The following is a 21,376-nucleotide window of genomic DNA, read 5'->3' on the forward strand; positions in this document are numbered from 1 at the left end:
GGCAGACAAAGTGACAGCCCTTCCTGTTGCCCTGGTCACATTGGCCTGGGCCCTCCTGGGCAAACAGTAGGTGCTTATTATACATTCACACTGAATTCAATTGAACAAGGCAATTTGTGAGAATGGAACGTGGATGGATTTCTTTGAAAGAGCTCTGATCCTCACAGTTAATTGCTTTGCTTTTTGTAAGGACAAAGGACGGAGCTGTCTCTGTCCCCTCACCCAGGCAGAGAGAAGCAGGCTCCGTCTTTGGACTCTTTTAAGGAGATTTTTAGGGAAGTGAAGGGAAGGGGTCAGGTCTCTTGGAGTTTGATTCTAAGGATGCTTGACAGGCTCGGATGAGGCCACGATCTCTCAGGCTTCAGTGACTTGTTTTCTCAGTCATTGATCCCTGCCCCCTTGCAATCAATGAGAGAAACTGCAGCGCTGGTGAAAAGAAGTGCTGTCTTTACACATCGGAAACGCCATCAGGTAGAAAAGGAATTAAACTCTGGCAGCCCCGGGGCAGGCCTTGCACCATGGAGGGCATCCCTGGGAGGCCTGTTTGGGCTCAGGAAGGCCTTTCTAGAGTCAGAAGTGCCTGAAGAGAGAACAGGCTTCTGCCAGGAAAGACCCTCATCTCAGGCCCTGGCATCAGCCTGGGTGTCCAACGCATATGCCCAGCTGTCTTCTGGCCACTCCTTAGACTCAGACTTCCCAAACTGAATGCACTGGCTAAAGTCCCTGCAGCCCTCCTCTCCCCGTGGCCAGCCAGCTCCTCCTCCTGTGTTGTCATCACAGCGGTCATGGCACCTGGGGAGGCATCCTTGACACCTCCTGCCCCTCATCCCACACCCAGTCCATGACTGAATCCTACTCCTCCTGCCACCTAAATATTCTGACATTTGTCCCCTTCATTCCCGTCTACCCCCACTGTCACCGTCTCCCCTGTGTAGGGGCTTTGTGACAGCCGCATAATGGCCTTTCCGCCTTCTCCCGTCCTCCACTCAGTAACCCAAATACTCCTCCAAAATTGTAATTGACCACATTGCTGCCCTGCTTAACACCCGACCGTGCATGTCACCCACTGCCTCTGCCTGGTTCGCACAGGGGAGGGGGGAGCCTCCACACCAGCTGAGATCCTAGAGGGCCCTTTACGTACAAGGTGAGTCCAAGCTCCTTCACACGGGTGCCATGCCCCAGTGACCCGCAGTCTATGTGCAACCGGGGGCGTGTGTAAGCAGCCATATACATCACAGCTCTAGGAGCCCCTAGGGTCTAGCCCTGTCCGCTTCCCTCTACCCATCCCCACTTTCAGCCCCATCACGCCATCTGAGGCTCTCTGAACCTCCATGCTGGCTCGGTCTCTGTGGCTTCATTTGTGCTGGTGCCTCCCTTGGGGCTCCCCTTGTTCTTCTTCACCTGGTGGGGCCTCCTGGGCCTTGGAGACTCCCTTTGATGTTCTTCCCTCAGGAAGCCTCCCCCTGCACACCCACTCTACCCCAAGGTCTGAAGTGAATGCCTCTCCTTGGTGCTCCTGCTCCACCCCCCCACCCCACTCCCATACCTATTACCTGTTTATCATACTTCCTACCCCCTCAAAGACCACGATGTCCTCAGGAAGGGGGGCAATGTCTTACCACTGTATCCAGAGCCAGCACAGCTGCTGGTCCTGGGAGCCACTCAGCGCCCCCTTGCACAGGAGGGCAGACCCCACACCTGCCCTGGAGACCCTGGGGATGTGAGGAGAGGGAGAGGAGAAGGCTTGGAATTCCAGCTCAGGAGTTGGGAGGTTGCTAGGCTGGCCCCTAGGGGGTGCTGGTCCCCCATAAGGAGTTCGGGTGCAGCCGCTTAGGGCTGGAGAGGCTGGTACGGGGGGGAGGGGCTGTGTGCCGGGTCATGCATGAAACCTCAGAACAAACAGGATGCTTTCTCAGTGCCCACTTCACAGGAAGATCTGAGAACAAAACAGTGCTTTAATATTAAAACAGTTGTAATTAGAGAGTGGAAATGTGGAATACAGGCAAATTTAAAGAAAACAGAGAAGACTTCAAAGAAATGTGCTTGTGGCCAGAGTTTCTGGCGACGCCCAGGCCCCCAGGAGTCCATGTTCATTCTCCTCCACTGGGAGGGCTACTTCGGAGTAACAGTTTGAGGTCTGGTAAATTCTAAAAGTTCCACACCCTCATAGAACAGGTAGGGAAACTGAGACGCAGTGTAGTCTTGGGGCTGCAGTGTGCCCTCATCTCAACAGGCTGCCTAGCAAGCTGTCGTCCCACGAATATGTCAGTGAGCGCCACGTCATCTGGGTGACTTTCATGCCTGTGCTGGCTCCAAGGTTGTTCTGGGCTTCTCGCCCCAGGCTCTCAGTTTCCACCTGCACAGGCTGCTAGCCTCCCACCTGCACTTCCCACCTGTGCCCGAAATCCAGTTCTTTCTTCCTTCTGTGTCTACCTAGTCACCCATGACTCCTCCCTCTCTCCTGCCTTCAGGGCCACGCACAGCCCTGACTGCTTGGAAACGCTCCTTCTTACCTGGTAACCGGTTTTTTTCTGCAGGTGGTAAACCCGAAAAAGAAAATGAAGAAAAAGAAATATGTGAATTCTGGCACAGTGAGTAGCCACCCCCTTTCTGCCATGGGTGTAGACATCCTGAGCCCGAGCTAGGTCTGGTGGCAGGAGTCATGTGTGTCTGTGTGTGCTCCTGCGGGGTGTGGGAACCAGACCTGGAGGGTTAGGGGTGGGGAGGGATGGGGCCGATGGAGGTAGACGTGCAGGAGACGCATCAGGCCCTGTGATACAGAATGAGAAATCCCAGAGAGAAACTACCATGGGGACTTCCTGTGGAAGGAAGAGGAAAAGGAGTCGCATTTATTGGGCCCTTACTCTGGGAAATTCCCCATTTGGCTGCTTTTCACAGGTTGTTTCCTTAAGAGGCAGACATTATCATCACCTCATCATGAAAGCGGAAACCAAGGCTGCAGGCAGGGAAGTGACTCAACCAAGGTCACAGAGCTAGAAGGTGGTAGACATGGCAGTGAGCACAACAATTAAATTCAGAGCTTGCAGCTGCTGTGGGCTGTACCCCTGGTTAACCATGACCATGCTGGGATTATACCGGCCCAGTGGCTTCTGGGGGCTGATCTTCAGGACATTCGTGCCTTTCTTCAACAAATATTTACTGTGTGCTACCATGTGCCAGGTGCCTTTCCAGGCACGAGGGATACAGCTGGGAACAAGACAGACCCAAATCCCTGCCCTCCTGGTGCTTATCGTCTAGTGGGGGGGAGACAGAACACGAATATACACACAAATACCTGTGTGTGTCAGGTGGTTGTGATTGCTGTGGGAAGAAGTAGGGTGAGGTAAATGGATAGGGAATGCGAGAGATGAAACTAGTATTTTATTTATAGTAGTCAAGGAAAGCTTCTCTGAGAAGGTGACATTTGAGCAGAGATTTAAAGAAGGTGAAGGAGCAAGTATTGAGGATATTGAGGAAAAAGAATTCTAGCTGTAGGGATCAGCATGTGCAAAGGCCCTGAGGTGGAGCCCACCAGTGCATTTATAGAACAAACCAGTGTCTTTGCAGTGCAAATGTACCCAAGTCTGTACCCTTCGTGTCCCTCCCACTCTAGAGGGCCACAGCCCCATCACCGAATACAGCCAAATGTAGCCATTTGAGTCAGGCCAACTGCAACTCCAGACTAGAAGAGGTCACAGACAGGGAACTCCAGCGTTCCTCCAAGGAACCTTATTTTCTCCATCTGTAAAATGGGGCTAATACATCATCCCTCCCCTGCTTAATGCACAGGGTGGCTGTGGCAGACACATGGGAGATGCAGGACTGTAAACTGTAAAGTGCTCTGCTCATTCAGAGGGGGCTGACCACTGCTTCTCTGATTGTAATTGTTTCACACGCAGGCTTGGAGTAATAGTTCCTTTGTCTGAAGCTGCAGTGTTTCTCAGTGGGGATGCTGTCGGTATTTGGGGAAGAATAATTCTTTGTCTCACATGACTTCCCCATACATGGTGGGAGGCTTAGCACCCCTGGCCTCAGCCCATAGCTAGCAATAGAGCCCCAGTCATCATGAGACCCCAAAGCTCTCCCTCACATTCCCAAATACCCCTAGGAGAGGCAACACGTTCCCCAGCTAAGAAATATTAGATGTACAGCTAAAAAAAAAGGTTGAAAACCACTGATCTCATCCAGCTGTCTTACTTTAGAAGTAAAGAGACTGAGGCCCAGAGAGGAGGTGTGATTTGTCTCAGGTCACACAGTGAGTTAGGGACAGAGCAGGACTGGGCTGAGGTCTCCTGACTTTCCCTTGCTCCAGTATTTCCCAATCTTTACCATACAAAAAATCACTCAGGGTCCAGGATGCTTATTAAAATACAGATGCCCAGGCCAGTTTCCTGGGGTTCCATTTTAGGAAAGCCAGGCTGGAGCCCAGGAATCTGTATTTGGTGCTTCTCATACCTTACTTACTATGTGCAGAGTCTCCTGGGGATCTTGTTAAAATGCCAAGAATCTGCATTTCTACTCAGCATCAAGGTGATTCTGATGCTGCTGTTCGGGGACCATACTTTGAGTACCAAGTCCCTGGGTCAATCCATATGGCCAGGCAAGTTAGGCAATTACTTCATCCCAGGGCCTGGAGCAGGGTTCAACCCTGGCTGCAGGTTAGACTCATGTGAGGAGCTAAAAAAAAAAAAAAAAATCCAGGGCCAGAGCCCTGTCCCAGAAACCCTCATATTATTGGTTTGGGGTCCTCACTCCAGCTGCAAGATGTTTTAAAAGCTTCCCAGGGAGTCTAATGACCACAGTCAGAGTAGAGGCCACTGTCATAGTCCATTCCTAGAGAAAGGAGACTTTGTCCATCCAGGTGCCTAACACTGTAACCACAGCGAGTGGGGGTCTCCCAGGCCCAGCTCAGTACTCACAGACCCTCCCATTATTCGGGCTAATGGCTCGTCCCCTTTGTCAAGCAGAGGCACTACCTGGCCTCCCACTGAGTTGATAAAGATGACTGAATCTGTACCAGTAGGGGCCGCCCCAAATCCTAGAGTGGAGTTGTCTGACACAGGTAAAAGGTTCCCCGCCCCAATCTTCCCTCCTTTAATTGATATTAACTGCCAACCTTTTCACTTGTCTCCACCATCCTAAATCATTTTCATAACGAGCTGCCAGGTAGCTACCTGTCTTTGGAAAGCTGATGCCAGAGAGCTGCCAGGGGCATAGATCAAGAGACCTCTGCTTGGGAGAGGGGGCTCCAGGTGCTCAGTTACCTCCAGGGAAAGGACAGGCTGCTTAGCAGGAGGGTCTTGTGTCTGAGAGGGTAGAGATCAAGACGCTAGAGGGATGAGGTGGGACAAGTAAGATTTAAAACCATTGCAGACCAAAGAGACACATTTCAGGATTAACAGTTAGCGGAACATGGAAGCATGGAGCTTGTCAGCACTGGCAGATCGTGGTCCTATGTCAGGAAGACCCCCCTCTCCCTCCACACTCCACACCCGTGTCCACTTAGGGGAAACTCGATTCCTTGGCTTGAGCCCCTGTACTCCAGTGACAGAGACAGGGCCCTTCCAAAGATGCAGTTTGGCATCAAGGTCAAGAGCACAGCATCTGGTTCCAGACAGACCTGGGTTCCCATCTCAGTTGGCCATGTCCTGGTAGTGTCCTTGGACACACTGCATCACTTCTTTGAGCCTCAGTTTCCTTGGTTGTAGAATGGAGATAATAATAGTACCTCATAGAGTTGTTGTGGGCACTGTTTGCAGTGAAGTAGGCAAATGCTGGCACGTGCTGGCTGCTCCATAACTGTCAGCAATGCTCTCCCTCTGCCTAGTGCTCCCCGCTGACCAAGCTTCTTTTTGTTTTCAAGGTCACACTGCTTTCTTTTGCTGTGGAGTCAGAGTGCACATTTCTTGACTACATCAAAGGAGGGTGAGAAGAGATGCAGCCTCGTTTCTTCGGCCTCAGGGAGAGGGAAGGGGCCCCGCACATCGACATGAGCAGCTCTGTCCCCACCTGGCCTCTTCAAGGCCCTGGCCGAAGCCCACGGTCATGGGCTCTGAGCAGACCCTCAGACAACTCACCCAGAGCCCTGCATGCCCCTGATCCTGAGTGGCTGCAGAGGGCACTACTGAGCCACGGAGGCCAGCCTGGGTCCCGTGAGGTCCCTGTGCGGAGATGGGACCTGCTGGTGGTAGGGACTCCATGACAAAGAGAAATGGGCTTAGGGAGGTGGAAAGAGCCCCGGTCTGGAAGGCAGGAGGCCCAGGCCCTAGGCCCCTCTTTGCCTTGAATTTGCTGGGTTACTTTGGGCACATCACTCTCCCTCCCTGGGCATCAGCCTCCTCTGCACAGAGAGTTGGAATTAAGTGAATTCTAAGGTTCCTTCCTGCTCTGAGCTTCTGATACCGACGGTCTCTCTGGTGGGGGGCGGGCAGTGATTAACCTTCCCAGTGTCATTAGAGACCTACAAAGGGCAGGAGGAACTGGGAAATGAGCCAGGGGATGGTCAAACACAAGTTTAAGGAGCAGAAAGAACCAGAAGGGTCGGCATCCAGGCAGGCAGAGAAGCCTGGTGGCTCCAGCCAACAGCTCATGGAAAGAGAGCCTGACTCCAAGGTGAGGTCCTACCCAGCACGCTCCCTGCCAGGACAGGTGCCAGGGCCAGGTGTGGGTAGCCGAGCGCACAGGTGCAGGCAGGTGAGTGACTACACCTGTCTGGAAAGGAGACAGGCAGGGCGGTTGCCAAAGGCTCATCCCAGCCAAGCGGGCGCTTGGCCACCTGGTTCTCTGGGGCAGAGGGAAAAGTCAGGCCCTGGGAAGCCACACTTACTTTCTCATGACAAGGCTCCCTGCTGCCTTGAGCCTGCAGCGCCCAGGTTTCGAGCTCTCCTCCTACCCCCTGAGCACATGCCCTTCCTGCAGTCACCCACAGGCTTTCCTGCCCCTCCTCTGTGCCTTCTCCAGGCCCTGCCCTGGCTCCCTTCCCCCACCCAAACTGCTCTGCTCTCTATCCTATTAAGCAGCCACCCCTTATATTCCATGGTAATTTTCAAACAATCCTCATCCTGTTTATCCTTCTTATTTGCATAGTGCCCCCAATTTACAGAACACAATGGGCTGGGTGAAGATGATTATCTCCATTTTACATAACGTGTCCAAGGCCCCAGCACCTAAGTCGGTGGCAGGGTTCTTTCGGTCACCACATGCTGCATTTCTTCCATAGTAATGAACCCCCCTCACAGCTCCCAGGTGAGGTGTGATAGAGACGGATGAGTTGAAGGGCTGGGTGCTGTCTCATTGAGAAGGAGCTCACAGAGGCAAGCCCTGGCCCTCCTCCTCCGCTGTCTTCACACTCTGGAGAACCTGAGAGGCCGACGTGTGTGTCCAGGCAGGCAGCTGATGGAGGCCTCTGTCTAGGGATTCTCTCCTCCCTGGCCTCCCTCCCCCGGCCCCCTGGACCAGGAGGAAGGCTATGGGCACCTCTGCCCCCACGTCAGAGTCCGAGATGGAGCTGGTTGCTGAGCAGCCTGTGTTTTGCCGTTAGGCAGGAGGGGCGAGCCTGCAGGGAGTAACTGTTCCACAGAAGTAGCTGCTTTCCAGTCCCTTCCTTCTCTGAGCTGTTTCAGAACCCAGAGCAGGGTTTTTACTTAAGGAGTAAAAAAAAAGCCTGGGGCTTCCCTGGTGACGCAGTGGTTGAGAATCTGCCTGCTAATGCAGGGGACACGGGTTCGAGCCCTGGTCTGGGAAGATCCCACATGCCGCGGAGCAACTGGGCCCGTGAGCCACAACTACTGAGCCTGCGCGTCTGGAGCCTGTGCTCCACAACAAGAGAGGCCGCGATAGTGAAGAGGCCCGTGCATCGCGATGAAGAGTGGCCCCCGCTTGCCGCAACTAGAGAAAGCCCTCGCACAGAAACGAAGACCCAACACAGCCAAAAATAAATATAAAAAATAAATAAATAAATAAAAGATTACTATTAAAAAAAAAAAAAAAGCCTGACTCTCCCCTCACCCTTTATTTGGAAGAGCCAGGCCAACAATGTCCCTCAGCTGTAGTCCTGCAGGCCAGACCCACCTCTTGCCGCCTTGTGGCTCCTTCTCCCTCAGAGCTTGGAGTCTACTGAATGCTCTGCCCCTAGGCAGCAGACGAGGGGGAAAGAGTGTGGGGAGGACTGTCTCTGGCCAGCAGACCCTGGGTGGGGTCTCCTGCTAACCATGTCCTTCACCTTTCCTGGAGATTGAAGGGTCCCTGAGCAGCAGCTCAGCTGTGATGAAGTGGAAAGAGGGCTGTGGTTTCTTATAGGGACCATCTGCTAAATGCAGGTGAGGTGAGCCCTGCCTCATCTTTTTTTTTTTTTAAATACATTTATTTAGTTATTTTTGGCTGCATTGGATCTCCGTTGCTGTGCGCGGGCTTTCTCTAGTTGCGGTGAGCGGGGCTACTCTTTGTTGCAGTGCGCAGGCTTATTGTGGTGGCTTCCCTTTGCTGCAGAGCACGGCTCTAGGCGCATGGGCTTCAGTAGTTGTGGCACGTGGGCTCAGTAGTTGTGGCTCACGGGCTCTAGAGCACAGGCTCAGTAGTTGTGGCACATGGGATTAGTTGCCACGGCAGTAAAAGTGCCCAGTCCTAATCACTGGACTGCCAGGGAATTCCTAATTATTTTTTCATCTAGTGATTCCCCCAAGCACGTGAAGGATTTGCTAAAACAGATTCCTGCACCGCACCAAGGGATTCTGATTCAGTAGGTCCAGGGGGGGCCTGAGACTCCTCACAGATTCCCAGGTGATCCTGATTCTGCTGGTCCATGGGTGCTCTTCCAGGAGCGCTCCTACAGAATTTCCCACAGACCCACAGACTGGCTTTTACTGGCTGCATCCCCCATGGTATCATTTAACATATTCCTCTATCCCCTGTGTTTCCTGTAAACAACTGGTAGATAGTTCCGGAAGCTCAGTTAGATTCCAGTTCAATTTCTTGGCAAGACGACTTCATTTGTTCTTCCCTCAGGAGATGCACAATGCCTGTTTGTCTTTCTTTTTTGCCAAATAAGTTTTAACCCTGAATCTGACTCCAAATTTGCGCCAGGAACACAGGGAAACCCTACTTCACTGGCCTCAGGTGGACCCAGGGGCAGGGTTTGGAGAGGAAATCAGAAATCGCAGCCATGTGCCCAGCAGAACATAATCATCTTCAGAGAGCTCTCACACTGCCTAACTCTTTTGATGCTCACAACAGTCCTTTGGGGGAGGGTGTAGCTGATGATACTATCCCGGTTTTCCAGAACTGGAGATGAGTGAATTCACCAAGGCTACATACCTGACAAGCAGTGGGGCTGGGGTGGAAGCCAGGTTTCTCACTCCCTGTCCAGTACAGGCCTGCCTTTGTCCAGATTACTCCCCTGCTGTTCTTCCTTTTCTAGGACCCAGATCAACTTCACGGTGGCCATCGATTTCACAGCCTCCAATGGTGAGTGGGGGCATGGGCAGAGGAGCTGAATGGGGGCTGGGGGCCTGGAAAGGGGAGGGCTTTTCAGGGCTGTGGTAGTTGGCCCTAGCTGGGAGCAGATCTCCCATACTCTCTGGCCTCATCCTCACGAAGAGGAGGAACTTAGGCCTAGAGAGCCAAAGATGCAACCAAGGTGGCGAAGGTACCCCCAGATTGGATCATGGTCACTAACAAATCCGGCCTCTGGGCCTACATACCCTGAGCCACAGCCTTGCCCTTGAGGATACCCACTCTCCCTAGGGGAATAGGACAGCTTCTCTGGGTCCATGGAGAGCCCTGGAGCAGAGGTATTTCCTCACAGGATCAGATTGCACAGCCCCTGTGCAGTCCACCCCACAAGCTGGAGGGGAGAGCCAGAGGCAAGACTGAGCCTTGTGGTCCTCAAGGAGGCAGGAACGCCCAGGAGCTCTGGTCCTCACCCTTGCTCGGGCTTCCTTCCTCCTCTGACCTTCTCCAGTGTCAGGCTGTGACCAAGTGGCCGGGAGCAATCAATGCCAAACTTTACACTGTTAGAAACATCACAACCTTCCTTGGATTCTGGACCCCCATTAGCAGTGCTCAATGCTCATTTTTGTGCCAGTCAGAAGATGCCCAGGTCTCGTACTCCACAGGTGTGTCAGAAACCCCCCTTATGGCTGAGGGCCCTCCCATCACAGAGTGGTGGGATGTCAGAGCTGGGAGGGGCCTTAGTATTCATAACAGTGAGGAGAGTTATAATAACGTCTGTTTAATCCTCACAACAGTTCTGTGAGGTGTGGACTGTTATTACCCCCATTCTACAGATGAGGAGACTGAGGCTGAGTGGTTAAGAAACTTATGCAGGATCACACAGCTAGTAGGAAGTAGAACGGATTAATACTTGGCAGTTTGTGCTGTACTGCCTCTTATTAATAAACGAGTAACTAAAATATGGACAATATTAGTGGTGACAAGGGCTGTGGAGAAAAACAAGTCAGGAAGAGGGATAAGGAGTATGGAGGAGGCTGTAACTTTCAATAGGCTGCTCGGGGAAGACCACAGCAGACCTCAAGAGGTGAAGGAGCAAGCCATGTGCACATCTGTGGAAAAGCATCCCAGAGCAGAGGGAACAGCCTTTGCCGAGGCCCTGAGGTGGGAATGGTGAGAGGCCAGAGCTGAGTGAGTGACAGGATGGTAGGAGATGAGGAGAGAGGTAACCTCAGGCCAGATCAAGTGGGGTTTTGTGGGCCCTTGTAAGGACTTCAGATTTAATTCCTGGTGAAATGGGAGCACTGGGGCATTTTGAGCAGAGAAGAGGTATGATTAGCTGCCTGAGTTTTGACGTAGACTCGCTCTGGCTGGTGTGCTGAGTATGGACACAAGGGTGGAAAGACGGAGATCGGGCTGCTGCAGTCCTATGAGCAAGAGGATGGTATCATGGAGGAGGGGAGAAGTAGGTGGGATTCTGGATGTATTCTGAGGGTTTAGCAGCCATGATTTGCTAAAGGATTGAATGTGCGGTAAGAGAGAAAGAAAGGGGTTCCCTTGGACACCCCCTTCTGCATTCTGAGCCTGGTGGCTTGGAGTGTCCGGGCCGGCAAATGTCCCCATGCCCTGTCTTGCAGGGAACCCCTCGCAGTCCACGTCCCTGCACTACATGAGCCCCTACCAGCTGAACGCCTACGCGCTCGCACTGACCGCCGTCGGGGAGATCATCCAGCACTACGACAGCGACAAGATGTTCCCCGCCCTTGGCTTTGGGGCCAAACTACCCCCTGACGGCAGGGTATCCCATGAGTTCCCGCTGGTAGGAGGTCCTGGGAGAAAGGGCTGAGGGCTGACCAGACTGGGGGTGTGGTGACAGGCCTGGGGTGGGGGGCATTCCCATCCTGCCCGCCTAGGGACTTGAGGTGCAGTCTTTGCAGAGGTAGGCTGCCTGCTGGATGTAGGGGAGCTTGTATCAGAGCTTCCAGAAACCCACTCCGCACCTCAGTCACGAGCACCTCCCCTCCATGTCTGAAGCCGTCCACAGTGGGCTCTGCCCTCCTTTTCCTAACAAGACCCAGGTGGAGGTGGAGTGGGGATGTGGCTGAACTATTCCCCAAGGCCCCAGAAATGAGGCTAAAAGGGTGTGGGTTGGGTATGGACAACTGCGGGTAGTTCCAGGAGTTCCCTGGGTTGGTCTGAAATGGGGGCCCTGTGGAGATGGCTCCTCAGGCCACCTCCTTTCCCTCCCTCCCATGAGCTGGGGACACTCAGTCGGTTGCTGGATCACTCACAGCAAATGTCCCTCCCATGCCCGTAGGGTGCCAGGCACTGTGCTGGGCACAGGACACAGGAGGATGGAGCAGCCGCTGGCCCCTCCAGAGCAGCTCAGACTCTGCAGTCATTTTAGGGGGTGGTGGGTTTGCCCGAGGTTCCCTAAGCAGCCAGGGCTCTGGGGGTCGGGGGGATGCTGTCTGAGCAGGTACAGGGAGTAGGGCAAGGAGCAGGTCTGGACCCTGCTCACCTGGAGCATGTGCTGCCCTTCACGGTGGGCCCCGAGGGCTCCCTCCCCTGCCCCGAACCCCTGAAGCCCCACCAGAGAAGAGTCTAGGAGAGCCCAGGCCTGTCGGCCTCCCCAACCCTGGCTCTGCCGCCACAGACCACCCAGCTGCCCTCCTTCCCATCCCTCCTTCCTTCCTGGGCTCAGCCTCCTCGCCCTCTGTGCCCTCAGAATGGCAACCAGGAGAACCCCTCGTGCTGTGGCATCGATGGCATCCTGGAGGCCTACCACCACAGCCTGCGCACGGTGCAGCTCTACGGCCCCACCAACTTCGCCCCCGTGGTCACCCATGTGGCCAGGTGAGTGTGGCGGTCACTGGACCATCCCCACAGCTCGCAAGCTGCTTCCTTCTACCACTGTCCTCCCAGGAAGGTGGGAGGGAGTGTCCCTTCCCACTGGTTTGCTTTTCAGGGAGGCCTGACCCTAAAGAGACCCCCTCCCACCAAAGAGCTGTCCCCACCAGTGTTAAGGGTCCTTGAGTTGGGGGGACGACATGCCCAGAGTCCCACCAGACAGACCTCTGCCCCCACCCTGCCCCAGGAATGCGGCCGAGGTGCAGGACGGCTCCCAGTACTCGGTGCTGCTCATCATCACGGATGGGGTCATTTCGGACATGGCACAGACCAAGGAGGCTATCGTCAATGTGAGCAGGGATGGGGATGGAGCATGGGGAAACCTGGGGGTGCACCTCCCCCCCTCCTTTAGGGAAACCCTTGGGGCATGGCTCCTCCTCTCCCTGCCCTCTTTGGGACCACTCCTGGCTTCTTGCTGTAGAGCCTAGAGGGCCAGCAGTAGGGTTTGGGGGATGGAGGGGGTTCCAGCTGATGAAGGATCTGGCTGGCGAGCTCTCTACCTACCTCTTCATCACACTGGATGGTCCACTCCCTCCAGACTCCTATGGTGCCCTCATTAACCCATCTCTAGGGCTGCTGCCCCAAACCCCAGCCTGGCTTGGCCAGGTAGAAGAGGAGGGAGGTCCAAAGAGGGGGAGGCCCAGGAACATGGCTCCCTATATAGGGGCCCCAGCCACAGCTGGCCCTCCCTCTGGGCCCACGTAAAAGCTGTCCCACATGACGGAGGTCCAGAGGCAGAAGAGGGGACAGAAGAGGGTGTCTTGCAGAAGCAAACCTATGACCCATTTCACCCTCTGCCTCCTGCCCTCTCCACCCCCTCTTCCTCTCTGGTGTCCCTGTATCCTTGGCTATCCTCTCTCCCTCCTCCTCCCCCTTTTCTGTGTTTCTCTGTGTGTCTCCATCCTTCTCTCCTCCATTTCCTCCCTGTCCTCCTGCCTTTCTTCTTTTGACCCACCCCTTCCTGTCCTTACCTGTGATCTCCCATTTCTTTTAACTGGCCCCTCGGCTGGGTACCACCCCGCCCACCTCCCATGTTGTCTCCCAGGCTGCCAAACTCCCCATGTCCATCATCATCATCGGCGTGGGCCAGGCAGAGTTCGATGGTGAGTCCCCACCCACCTAGATGTTCCCCCAGAGGCTTCAGGCCCTTGGGAATGTCCCCTCCCAAAAGAGTGAGAGCTCACATCAGGGTGTGTGCAACTATCTGGATGAGCAGGCAGGGTGTGAGTGTGCGTTTGTTTGCACAGGGAGGGGTGTGTCAAGGTGTGTACCGCACACCCACACACCAAGGCTGTGGGGAGGAGGGCCCAAGTCACTCCTCCCTCCTCCACCCTGGGAGCCTGTGGAGGGTGGGGGAGTGGCACCATGGGCTGGAAGTCAGAGACTCACGTGGTTGGGCTCCTCCTGTCTCCTGGCCTCAGTTTTCTCATCTCTAACGTGGGGGTCTGGGCTGACGGTCTCTGTCCTGCCAGGCCCAGGTGCCCACCAATTAGTCTCCCCACCCCATGCCTTTGCCCCTCCCCCCCCCCCACAGCCATGGTGGAGCTGGATGGTGATGACGTGCGGATCTCCTCCCGGGGAAAGCTGGCCGAGCGGGACATTGTCCAGGTGAAGCCCAGACCCTGCCCGCCCCACGGAAAATGCAAGAGCCCCTCTAGGCAGGCTGACCTAACTCCCCCTTCTAGGGGCTTCTCTGGAAAGGGGCCCTGGAAGGAGGCACTGGGAGCCCTAATGGCTTGGCCTCACAGAAGGAAACAGGAGTCAGTCTTAGGGCTGGACCCACCTCTACCATGGCTGAGACTCACCCCTAACATTGTGTTGCCCTGACTGGAATGCTCTGCCGTGCCCTCCCTAAGCCCCAGGCCTCCAGGGTCTCCTGTAGAACACAGAGGCCTCATTACTTGCACCTTCTGTTATTTTCTTCTGGGCTGCCTTCCTAAGTGAGATGGCAAACCCCATGAAGGGTGGGGGAGGTGTCTTTAGTGTTACTGCAGCCCTTTCCAAGAATGAGTGTTGCTTGGTTGATTGAATCAATATCAACGTCTCCATGTAGGATGGCAAATGTAACGAGCAGACAGGTCTTTGTCCTCAGGGAATCCCTGTCCAGTCAAGCCTCAGAATGCACCTCAGTAAGCACATCCCTCTGTGAATCTCTTGCACACTGAGTCCCTAGTGCTTAGGAGATTCAGAATAAAAAAACTGACATTCTCCATACCACCCCCTCCCCCATTAAAAAAATTTAGGGGGGAGGGGTCATTCCAGGTGTAGAGACGAAAGACAGGGAGCTAGAAACTGGAGCAAGGGCAGTCTGGGAGGTGGGACCTGTGTATGCAAAGGCCTGGAGGCAGGAGTGAGGCTGAGGCACTGGGAAGGGGGCCAGACATCTCCTGGGCTGAAGCCAGAGGGGCCTGACTGTAGGTGTTGGCCCAGAAAGGGGAGAGCAGAAGCAGAGACAGAGAGCGCCCTGCAGGAGAGGTGGGAGGAGACCCGCAGGGCCCATTTTCCAGAAGCCAGGGGATTCCTTCAACATTTCCTGAGTGCCTGCTAAATGCCTGTGCTTGGTGCCAGGACTTCAGAGATGAAGGGATCTTGTTCAGCGGTGTATTGTATCCTGGCATGAATAAGTGTGCAGTAAGTTATTTGTTGAGTGAATGACAGAACAGGGACTCTGATACAGTCCCTCAGAGAATTCACCATGACGGGGAGGGCTTGAGTGAAGTGGGCAGAGGCTGGGGAGGAGTGGGACAGGATCCCAGACCTGGAGATTTGGGGGACTGGTGTCCAGAGGGAGACCTCGCCTGACCCTGCCTCCCGCACTGGACAGTTTGTGCCCTTCAGGGACTATGTGGACCGCACGGGCAACCACGTGCTCAGCATGGCGCGCCTGGCCCGCGATGTGCTGGCTGAGATTCCCGACCAGCTGGTGTCCTACATGAAGGCGCAGGGCATCCGCCCTCGCTCCCCGCCCGCGGCCCCAGCGTGCTCGCCTCCGCAGTCCCCCGCCCGCACGCCCCCTGCTTCCCCCCTGCACACGCACATCTGAGCCTGGTCTGCTCAGATGGCTGGGGCTTAGGCCAGTAGAAAGGGAGGCGGGGTACCCAGACCCAGCTACAGACCATCCTGCCCAGCCTTTGGAACACGTGTGCCTGGGAGGCCCACAGCGGGTAGGGCTTCTGGAGACTCCTTCCCATACTGCCCAAGCCCCTAGAGTTTGGGGGTACAGGTGGTGGAGGTGGGGATCTGCGCCCCTGCTCTTCTCTCCTTTCATTGACACCTGGTTCTGGACCAGCCAGGAAGATGTTAATCAGGACGACTGGGGTCCCGCTCAGCCCACCTGAGCTATTACCTGGGTAATCCCATCTGCTCCTATATCACCCTGAAGCCTGGGCTAAGCCTCCCACCTCTAGGCCCCCTTCTCCCTCCCCTCCTCCTGTGGTGTCTACTCCTATACCTGGCCCCTGACCCCCACCTGGTATCTATCCTGTCCCATTTCCAGTGAACCCTGTGAGGCTGCTGGGTTTGCAGGAGTGCCTGAACATGTGACCCCTCCCTGGGACCCTTGCATGCAGTGGGAGTCCTACAGACCCATGAAGGGTATGCTGTGATAGTGGATGGAGGCCACATGGTGGGCAAGGAATGGAGGCTTTTCAGGCACAGAGTTGCTTCTGGTGCCTCTCAAGCCCAGTATGACGCTGGTTCTAGACACACAGATGCACAGGCCTCTCCCTGGTCTGGGCCCGTAGGTACCTCCGCAGTTGGCTCCTAGCTCCAGGAATCCCCTTTTCTCCCCAGAGACTGCCCAGTGTCCTTTGTCCTTGTGGCACCATCCTCTGCTGCCCACCTGGAGGCCTGGGCAAGAAGCAGCCCAGCTCCAGCACTCCCACACTGCCCTTCTAGCCTATGGGGATAGGGGATGGGAGTCCTGGGTTCAAGTCCTGCCTCCAGCCCTTGCTGGCTGTGGGAACCTGAGCAAGGCCTTTCTACCTTCTGGGTCTTAGTTTCCACATCTGTAAGGCAAGAGGGTTGACCAGATGGCCCTGGGTTTACCTTCAGCTCTGATACCCTGAGAGTCCACATTCATCCCACACCCAGCTTCCCCCATCCCACTCCTCACCAGTGCAACCCCTTAAGGCCGTCTTGGCTTTTAGGGTCACCCTGTTCCATCCCATCACCCCAAATCCACCCTAGTCCTTCAGCCTTGGGCTCTGGCATCTGAGCCTGAGCCCTTGCCCCTGCTGTGGGAAAGGTGAGAAAGATGATCTCACCCCTGGGCCCACCCAGCTGCCCAGCCTTTACCCACATGGTCATGCATGCCAGTCCCTCCTGCCGCATGGGGCTCCTCAGCCCACTGAACCTCCCGTTCCTGGGTGGAGACCAGGCCCCACCCCGTCTGTTGCCAGACACTGCTTCCCTTCCTGTCATGCATGATGGTGGTGTTTCTATGCTGTCTGGTCCGTGCCTGTCTCTAAGACAGTCTCTGTGTGGAATTTGCCTTAAACTGAAGTAAATTTGGTTCTTTTACTAAAGTTCCTTGTTTTCCTTTCTCCTGTGAAAAATAGCACAGATGTTGCTGTGTGACAGAGTCCAGGTTCTCCTCTCTCTTTCTTCCATTCTTTTGTTCAAAAAAATGTACTGAGCAACTACTACGTGCCAGGGTCTATGCTAGGCGCTGAGGATGCAGCAATGAACAAAACATAGGCCCTGTCTCCACATGGAACTTACAACAGACACACAAATAGGACAGGGGAAACACAGTAAGCACATAATAGGTAAATAATATAATTTCTGGTGGTGACAAGAGTCACAAAGAAAAATAAGAGAATAAGAGGACAGAGAATGACAGGGTGATATTTTAAATGAGGTTGGTCAGGGAAGGAGGGCCTTTCTGAGGAGATGACAGTTAGATGAGCCCTGAGGCAAAGAGAGGGAGGCATGCTGATATCTGAGGCAAGAGGGCTCCAAGGAGACTGAGCAGCAAGTGCAAAGGCCCTGAGGTGTGTTTGAAGAACATTAAGGAGGCCAGTGTGGTTGAAGCTGCATTAAGGAGGGGAGAATGCAGGAGATGGGGTTGAGGGTAAAGAATCTGGAATGTTCAGGGCCTTGTAGGCCACAGTAAGGCCTTCAGCATCACTCTGAGTGAATCAGGGAGCCACTGAGGAGGTGAGAGAGGTGAGTAACATGATCAGATTATTCCGTGGGTGACTTTACTGCATTTGATCACTCATCTCTCAACAAGTATTTAGTGAGCATTAGTGCCAGGCCCTGGAGACACTGCCTGACACACAGTTGCACCCTCATGGGCCTAACCCCTGCTCTGGAGCAATAAGCAAGGAAATCCTACCACCCTGGGGTATCGACGCCAAACCAATGAGAGGGACCAGGATCTGTGGCCACCAAAGCGGGGCTCTTGGGGCAGCCTAAATGCCTCACAGGTCATGTGCCCAGGATGACTTACTGCTCCTCTGTGTGATGGGACTGTCACGCCTCCCTTGCAGGATTGTTGTGTGGTCAGAGTGACGTGTAGATGTGCACGCATGAAGCATGTGACATTCACAGGGCCTGCTGCCCTAGGTGCACAGTAAACACCACTTTCCTCCTTGTCCCTCTTCACGTGTAAGTCCCTGTGGCTGTGAGGGACCAGGATCACAGGGAAAGGGGATTTCTCCCTCCTCTGGGTGAGTTTGCTCTCAGATTAGCCCTGCAGGCGGCCATTCCCAACCAGCACATCACAAGAAACTGGTACTAATTATACCAAAGTTTGGGACTTGCTTGCTTCTTAGACGATTTTATGGTAAATTAGAGCTGATTCACCGCGGTCCTTATAATTAGATGCCCCTCTGACTTGCGTTCCGATCCACTTTGAGTGGGTACCGGCTGGAGTCACAGCTCGAGAAGAAGAAAGTTCCCATAACCAGCGGCCCGTTTTTCCCTCACCTTGGGCTCCCGTGGGAAAGCATCGGGAGGAGAAGGCCGCCTGGCAGGGCAGTCGAGGCTCAGAGCCGCTGCCACTGGTGCACCGAGAGTGTCTTTACTGTGCTCAACACGGTAGCTGGGTTCTTTCCCAAGGTGTGTTCCAAGGAACACTGGTTCCCTAGCATGGGTTTTGGGAAACTGCCCACTCCGAGCCCCTCTCAGAGAGTCCCCATGGCCTTCAGGGTATTCGAGGCTTTGATTAGTCCTGTGGCAAAGAGACTATTTTGACTTGGTTCATCCCAATGTTTTCTAAGCTTTTTGACCATGGGGTCGGGGTGTGTGTGTGTGTGTGTGTGTGTGTGTGTGTGTGTGTGTGTTTAGCTGTAACACTATCACCAAGCACAACATGTTGTCTTGGGAATTTCAGTAGAGACAATCTCCCTGGTTCCCAGGCCAACACAAAAGCCTGAGGCTTTTTCCCAGGAGGCCACAGGAGGTCATGGAGTTGGGGAACTTCTCAGAGGGGATGGGGTAGGAGAGGTGAAGACCTCCAGTTGGCTCTGGAGAGAAGGAAGGGGCCTCAAAAGGGGCCCCTGCCCCTGCCACATCAGGAAGAGAAACCACAGAGAAGAAAGGAGGGCGTTCAGAAATTCACAGGCCCAGACTCATGGCTCCATTTTGACTTTACTTCATGATATTCCTTTATCGGGCTGAGAGGTGTGTGTGTGACAGAGCTGGGGGAGGACAGGCAGAGAAGAGAGAGGCAACTGAAGGGTCCGCCTGGGCTATGAGCCCCTACCCAGGCAGCCCATTCAATCCCCAGGCCTTACCCCAGGATTGAGGACCCCAGGAATGATCAGCCCCCAGATCATTCCCCTACCCACTTCTCTGCCTTTAGAAGTCCCTTTACCACTCTCACGTCAAATGCCCCTGAATTAATAAAAATAAGATTATAATAATAATAGTAATGACCAACACTCCTATGTACTTACTAAGTACCAAGCATTCTTCTAAGCCCTTTATATGTGTTAAGAAAGTTTATCTTCATAACAACACCATCAAGAAGGTACTATCATGATCCTATTTTCCAGATGAGAAAACTGAGGCATAGAGAGGTTAAGGGACTTGTTCAAGTCACACTACTAGAAAGTAATGGAGCCTATAGTTATCCATCTGAGCCCCAAGGTGGAATGGGAGCAGCGACCTAGTTGCCATTTAATTGCTGTGTCACCTTTGCTGGGCTACCTGCCCTCTCTGGATCTTAGTCTCCCAACTGGTAAAATGGAGGGGATGGGATCTAATGTCATAGGGGTCTTCCCATCTCTCTTGAATCTCAGCTCTCCCATCAGCCTAACCTCTCAGACCCCCGCCAGACCCCATAGGCTTCCTGGGGCCCTGTCATGTCCAGGCTGGATGCTCTCTATCGCCACACCAGCCCCTCCCACATCCCTGGGATGCCTGGCTGCCATTGGCCTGCAGAAGAGGTCCCTGAGCCTTGCCGGGAAGGGGCGAGAGAGGTAGAAGCAGAGGATGGGACTGACAGCACAGCTGGGGTAGGCCAGGATGGTGCAGAAGCTGGATGCCACAAAAGCCACCGGCATGGCAGGCAGGTCACCCACAGCTGCCGCATAGCCTAGCACAGAGCAGGGCCCCCACATCAGCATGAAGACCGCCAGCGCTACAAGGATGAGCCCTGTGTTTCCTGGTGCTCCCAGATGTTCTACCCCCTGGGGCTACGGGTATGTCTCCACAGGAGCCAGCCCAGGTGGCTGAAAGGGCAGCCCAGCCTCATCATGCAAGGCAGGAAGGCCAGGGCTCCCAGCAGGGTGAAGTAGCAGGAGGTCTGAGCAGGGTTCAGAAGCAAGAGGCAGGCCTGGGCCTCCTCCTCCACGACCACTCGCTGGAACAGCCAGTTGGGTAGCGATGCGGTGAGGCCCAGGACCCACAGAACAGCAGGTGGGCACCCAGGCCAGACGGGAGGGCCACGTCAGGCCAGGCCACTGCCACGTGGCACAGAAGAGCCATGGCCACCATGCCATAGAAGGTGCAGAACATGGTGGCGTTGTTGGCAGCCTGGCTGATGGTGCAGATGGTGGGGCCCAGCCACCAGTCCTGCCGCAGGAAGCTCAGAAGGACCACGGGCACCACCCAGGCCAGGAAGAGCAGGTCAGACAGCGTGATGCTCGCCATGAGGCTGTTGGTCAAGGTGAGGAGTGGTGGGGGGGCGCCCGGACCCCAGCCCACCACCAGCAGCATCGGCCCGTTGGCCAGAAGCCCCACCAGCAGGACGAGGCCACAGACCCCGGCAAAGACGAGTCGGAGCCGTCGCTCAGGTGTAGCTGTGAGCCTGGTGGTGGATGTGGTGTTGGCCGCCATTCTCCTGCTCTGGACACACAAGGACAGTATAGAAACCTGCCCAAGGGCTGCCTCCTTCTTTCCCTGTTGAGCCCCCTCCTTTCACAGACCCCATGCACACAGTGGGTGTCCTTGGCGTGCACCAGCCCCTTTAGACCTCACAACAACCTGATGGGATGGGCTCCATCAATTCCCTGGGTTCAAATACTGACTCTGCTCCTTGGGAGCTCCATGATCTCGGGAAAGTTACCTCACGTTTCTCTACCTCAGTTTCCTCAACTGTAAGGAAACGAGGAAATAAAGGAAATAAAACAGGTGTCAACAGTAACTCACTAAAGGATGAGAGTCAGGTAATTTTCATTTTCTTCTTTTTAATTTCTGTATTTCTCAAATTTCTGCAGGGAGTACAAATTGAATCTGATAAACATTATTTATATATTTAGCATATATATTTATTATAGTATATATATTTAGTATATATATTTATTTATTGTGTATATATATATATATATTTTTTTTTAACAAAACCTTGCCCTGCCTGTGAAATGAGCAAGTTTTTTTTTATATCTTTATTGAAGTATAATTGCTTTACAAAAATGAGCAAGTTTTAATTTGAAGTTCAAGTGGGAAAATGAATGTGCAAGTACTTTGAGAAGGTATAAAGCCCCAACCAGTGGTTCCCAAGCATGTCTACACATTGGGATCAGTTGAGGAGTTTCAAAAATAGTAATACATGGGTCACACCCCCAAA

At 54.2% G+C, this 21,376-nt stretch overlaps 2 protein-coding genes across 4 annotated transcripts in view; one reads left to right on the top strand and one right to left on the bottom strand.

The window, feature by feature from the left end:
- CPNE5 (copine 5) overlaps nucleotides 1-16,883 on the top strand; it is a 91,173-nt gene extending 74,290 nt beyond the window's left edge. For 2 of the 3 annotated variants that reach the window (XM_059938805.1, XM_059938803.1), the window contains 9 exons: nucleotides 2,538-2,591; nucleotides 5,864-5,925; nucleotides 9,416-9,462; nucleotides 11,085-11,266; nucleotides 12,176-12,303; nucleotides 12,545-12,647; nucleotides 13,403-13,460; nucleotides 13,892-13,965; nucleotides 15,182-16,883. In XM_059938805.1, the coding sequence (XP_059794788.1) occupies nucleotides 2,538-2,591; nucleotides 5,864-5,925; nucleotides 9,416-9,462; nucleotides 11,085-11,266; nucleotides 12,176-12,303; nucleotides 12,545-12,647; nucleotides 13,403-13,460; nucleotides 13,892-13,965; nucleotides 15,182-15,400 (927 nt within the window). In that variant the 3' untranslated portion in view covers nucleotides 15,401-16,883. The remainder of the gene's footprint in view (nucleotides 1-2,537; nucleotides 2,592-5,863; nucleotides 5,926-9,415; nucleotides 9,463-11,084; nucleotides 11,267-12,175; nucleotides 12,304-12,544; nucleotides 12,648-13,402; nucleotides 13,461-13,891; nucleotides 13,966-15,181) is intronic. The other variant, XM_059938804.1, reaches the window with a different exon arrangement.
- A 3,107-nt stretch (nucleotides 16,884-19,990) lies between these two features.
- Nucleotides 19,991-20,646, bottom strand: LOC132375293 (pyroglutamylated RF-amide peptide receptor-like). The gene is given in 2 exon segments (XM_059940569.1): nucleotides 19,991-20,211; nucleotides 20,214-20,646. Coding segments are annotated over 2 exon segments (654 nt in total).
- Nucleotides 20,647-21,376: the final 730 nt, after the last annotated feature.

The sequence above is a fragment of the Balaenoptera ricei genome, chromosome 11, assembly GCF_028023285.1.
Source record: "Balaenoptera ricei isolate mBalRic1 chromosome 11, mBalRic1.hap2, whole genome shotgun sequence".
Taxonomy (NCBI): domain Eukaryota; kingdom Metazoa; phylum Chordata; class Mammalia; order Artiodactyla; family Balaenopteridae; genus Balaenoptera; species Balaenoptera ricei.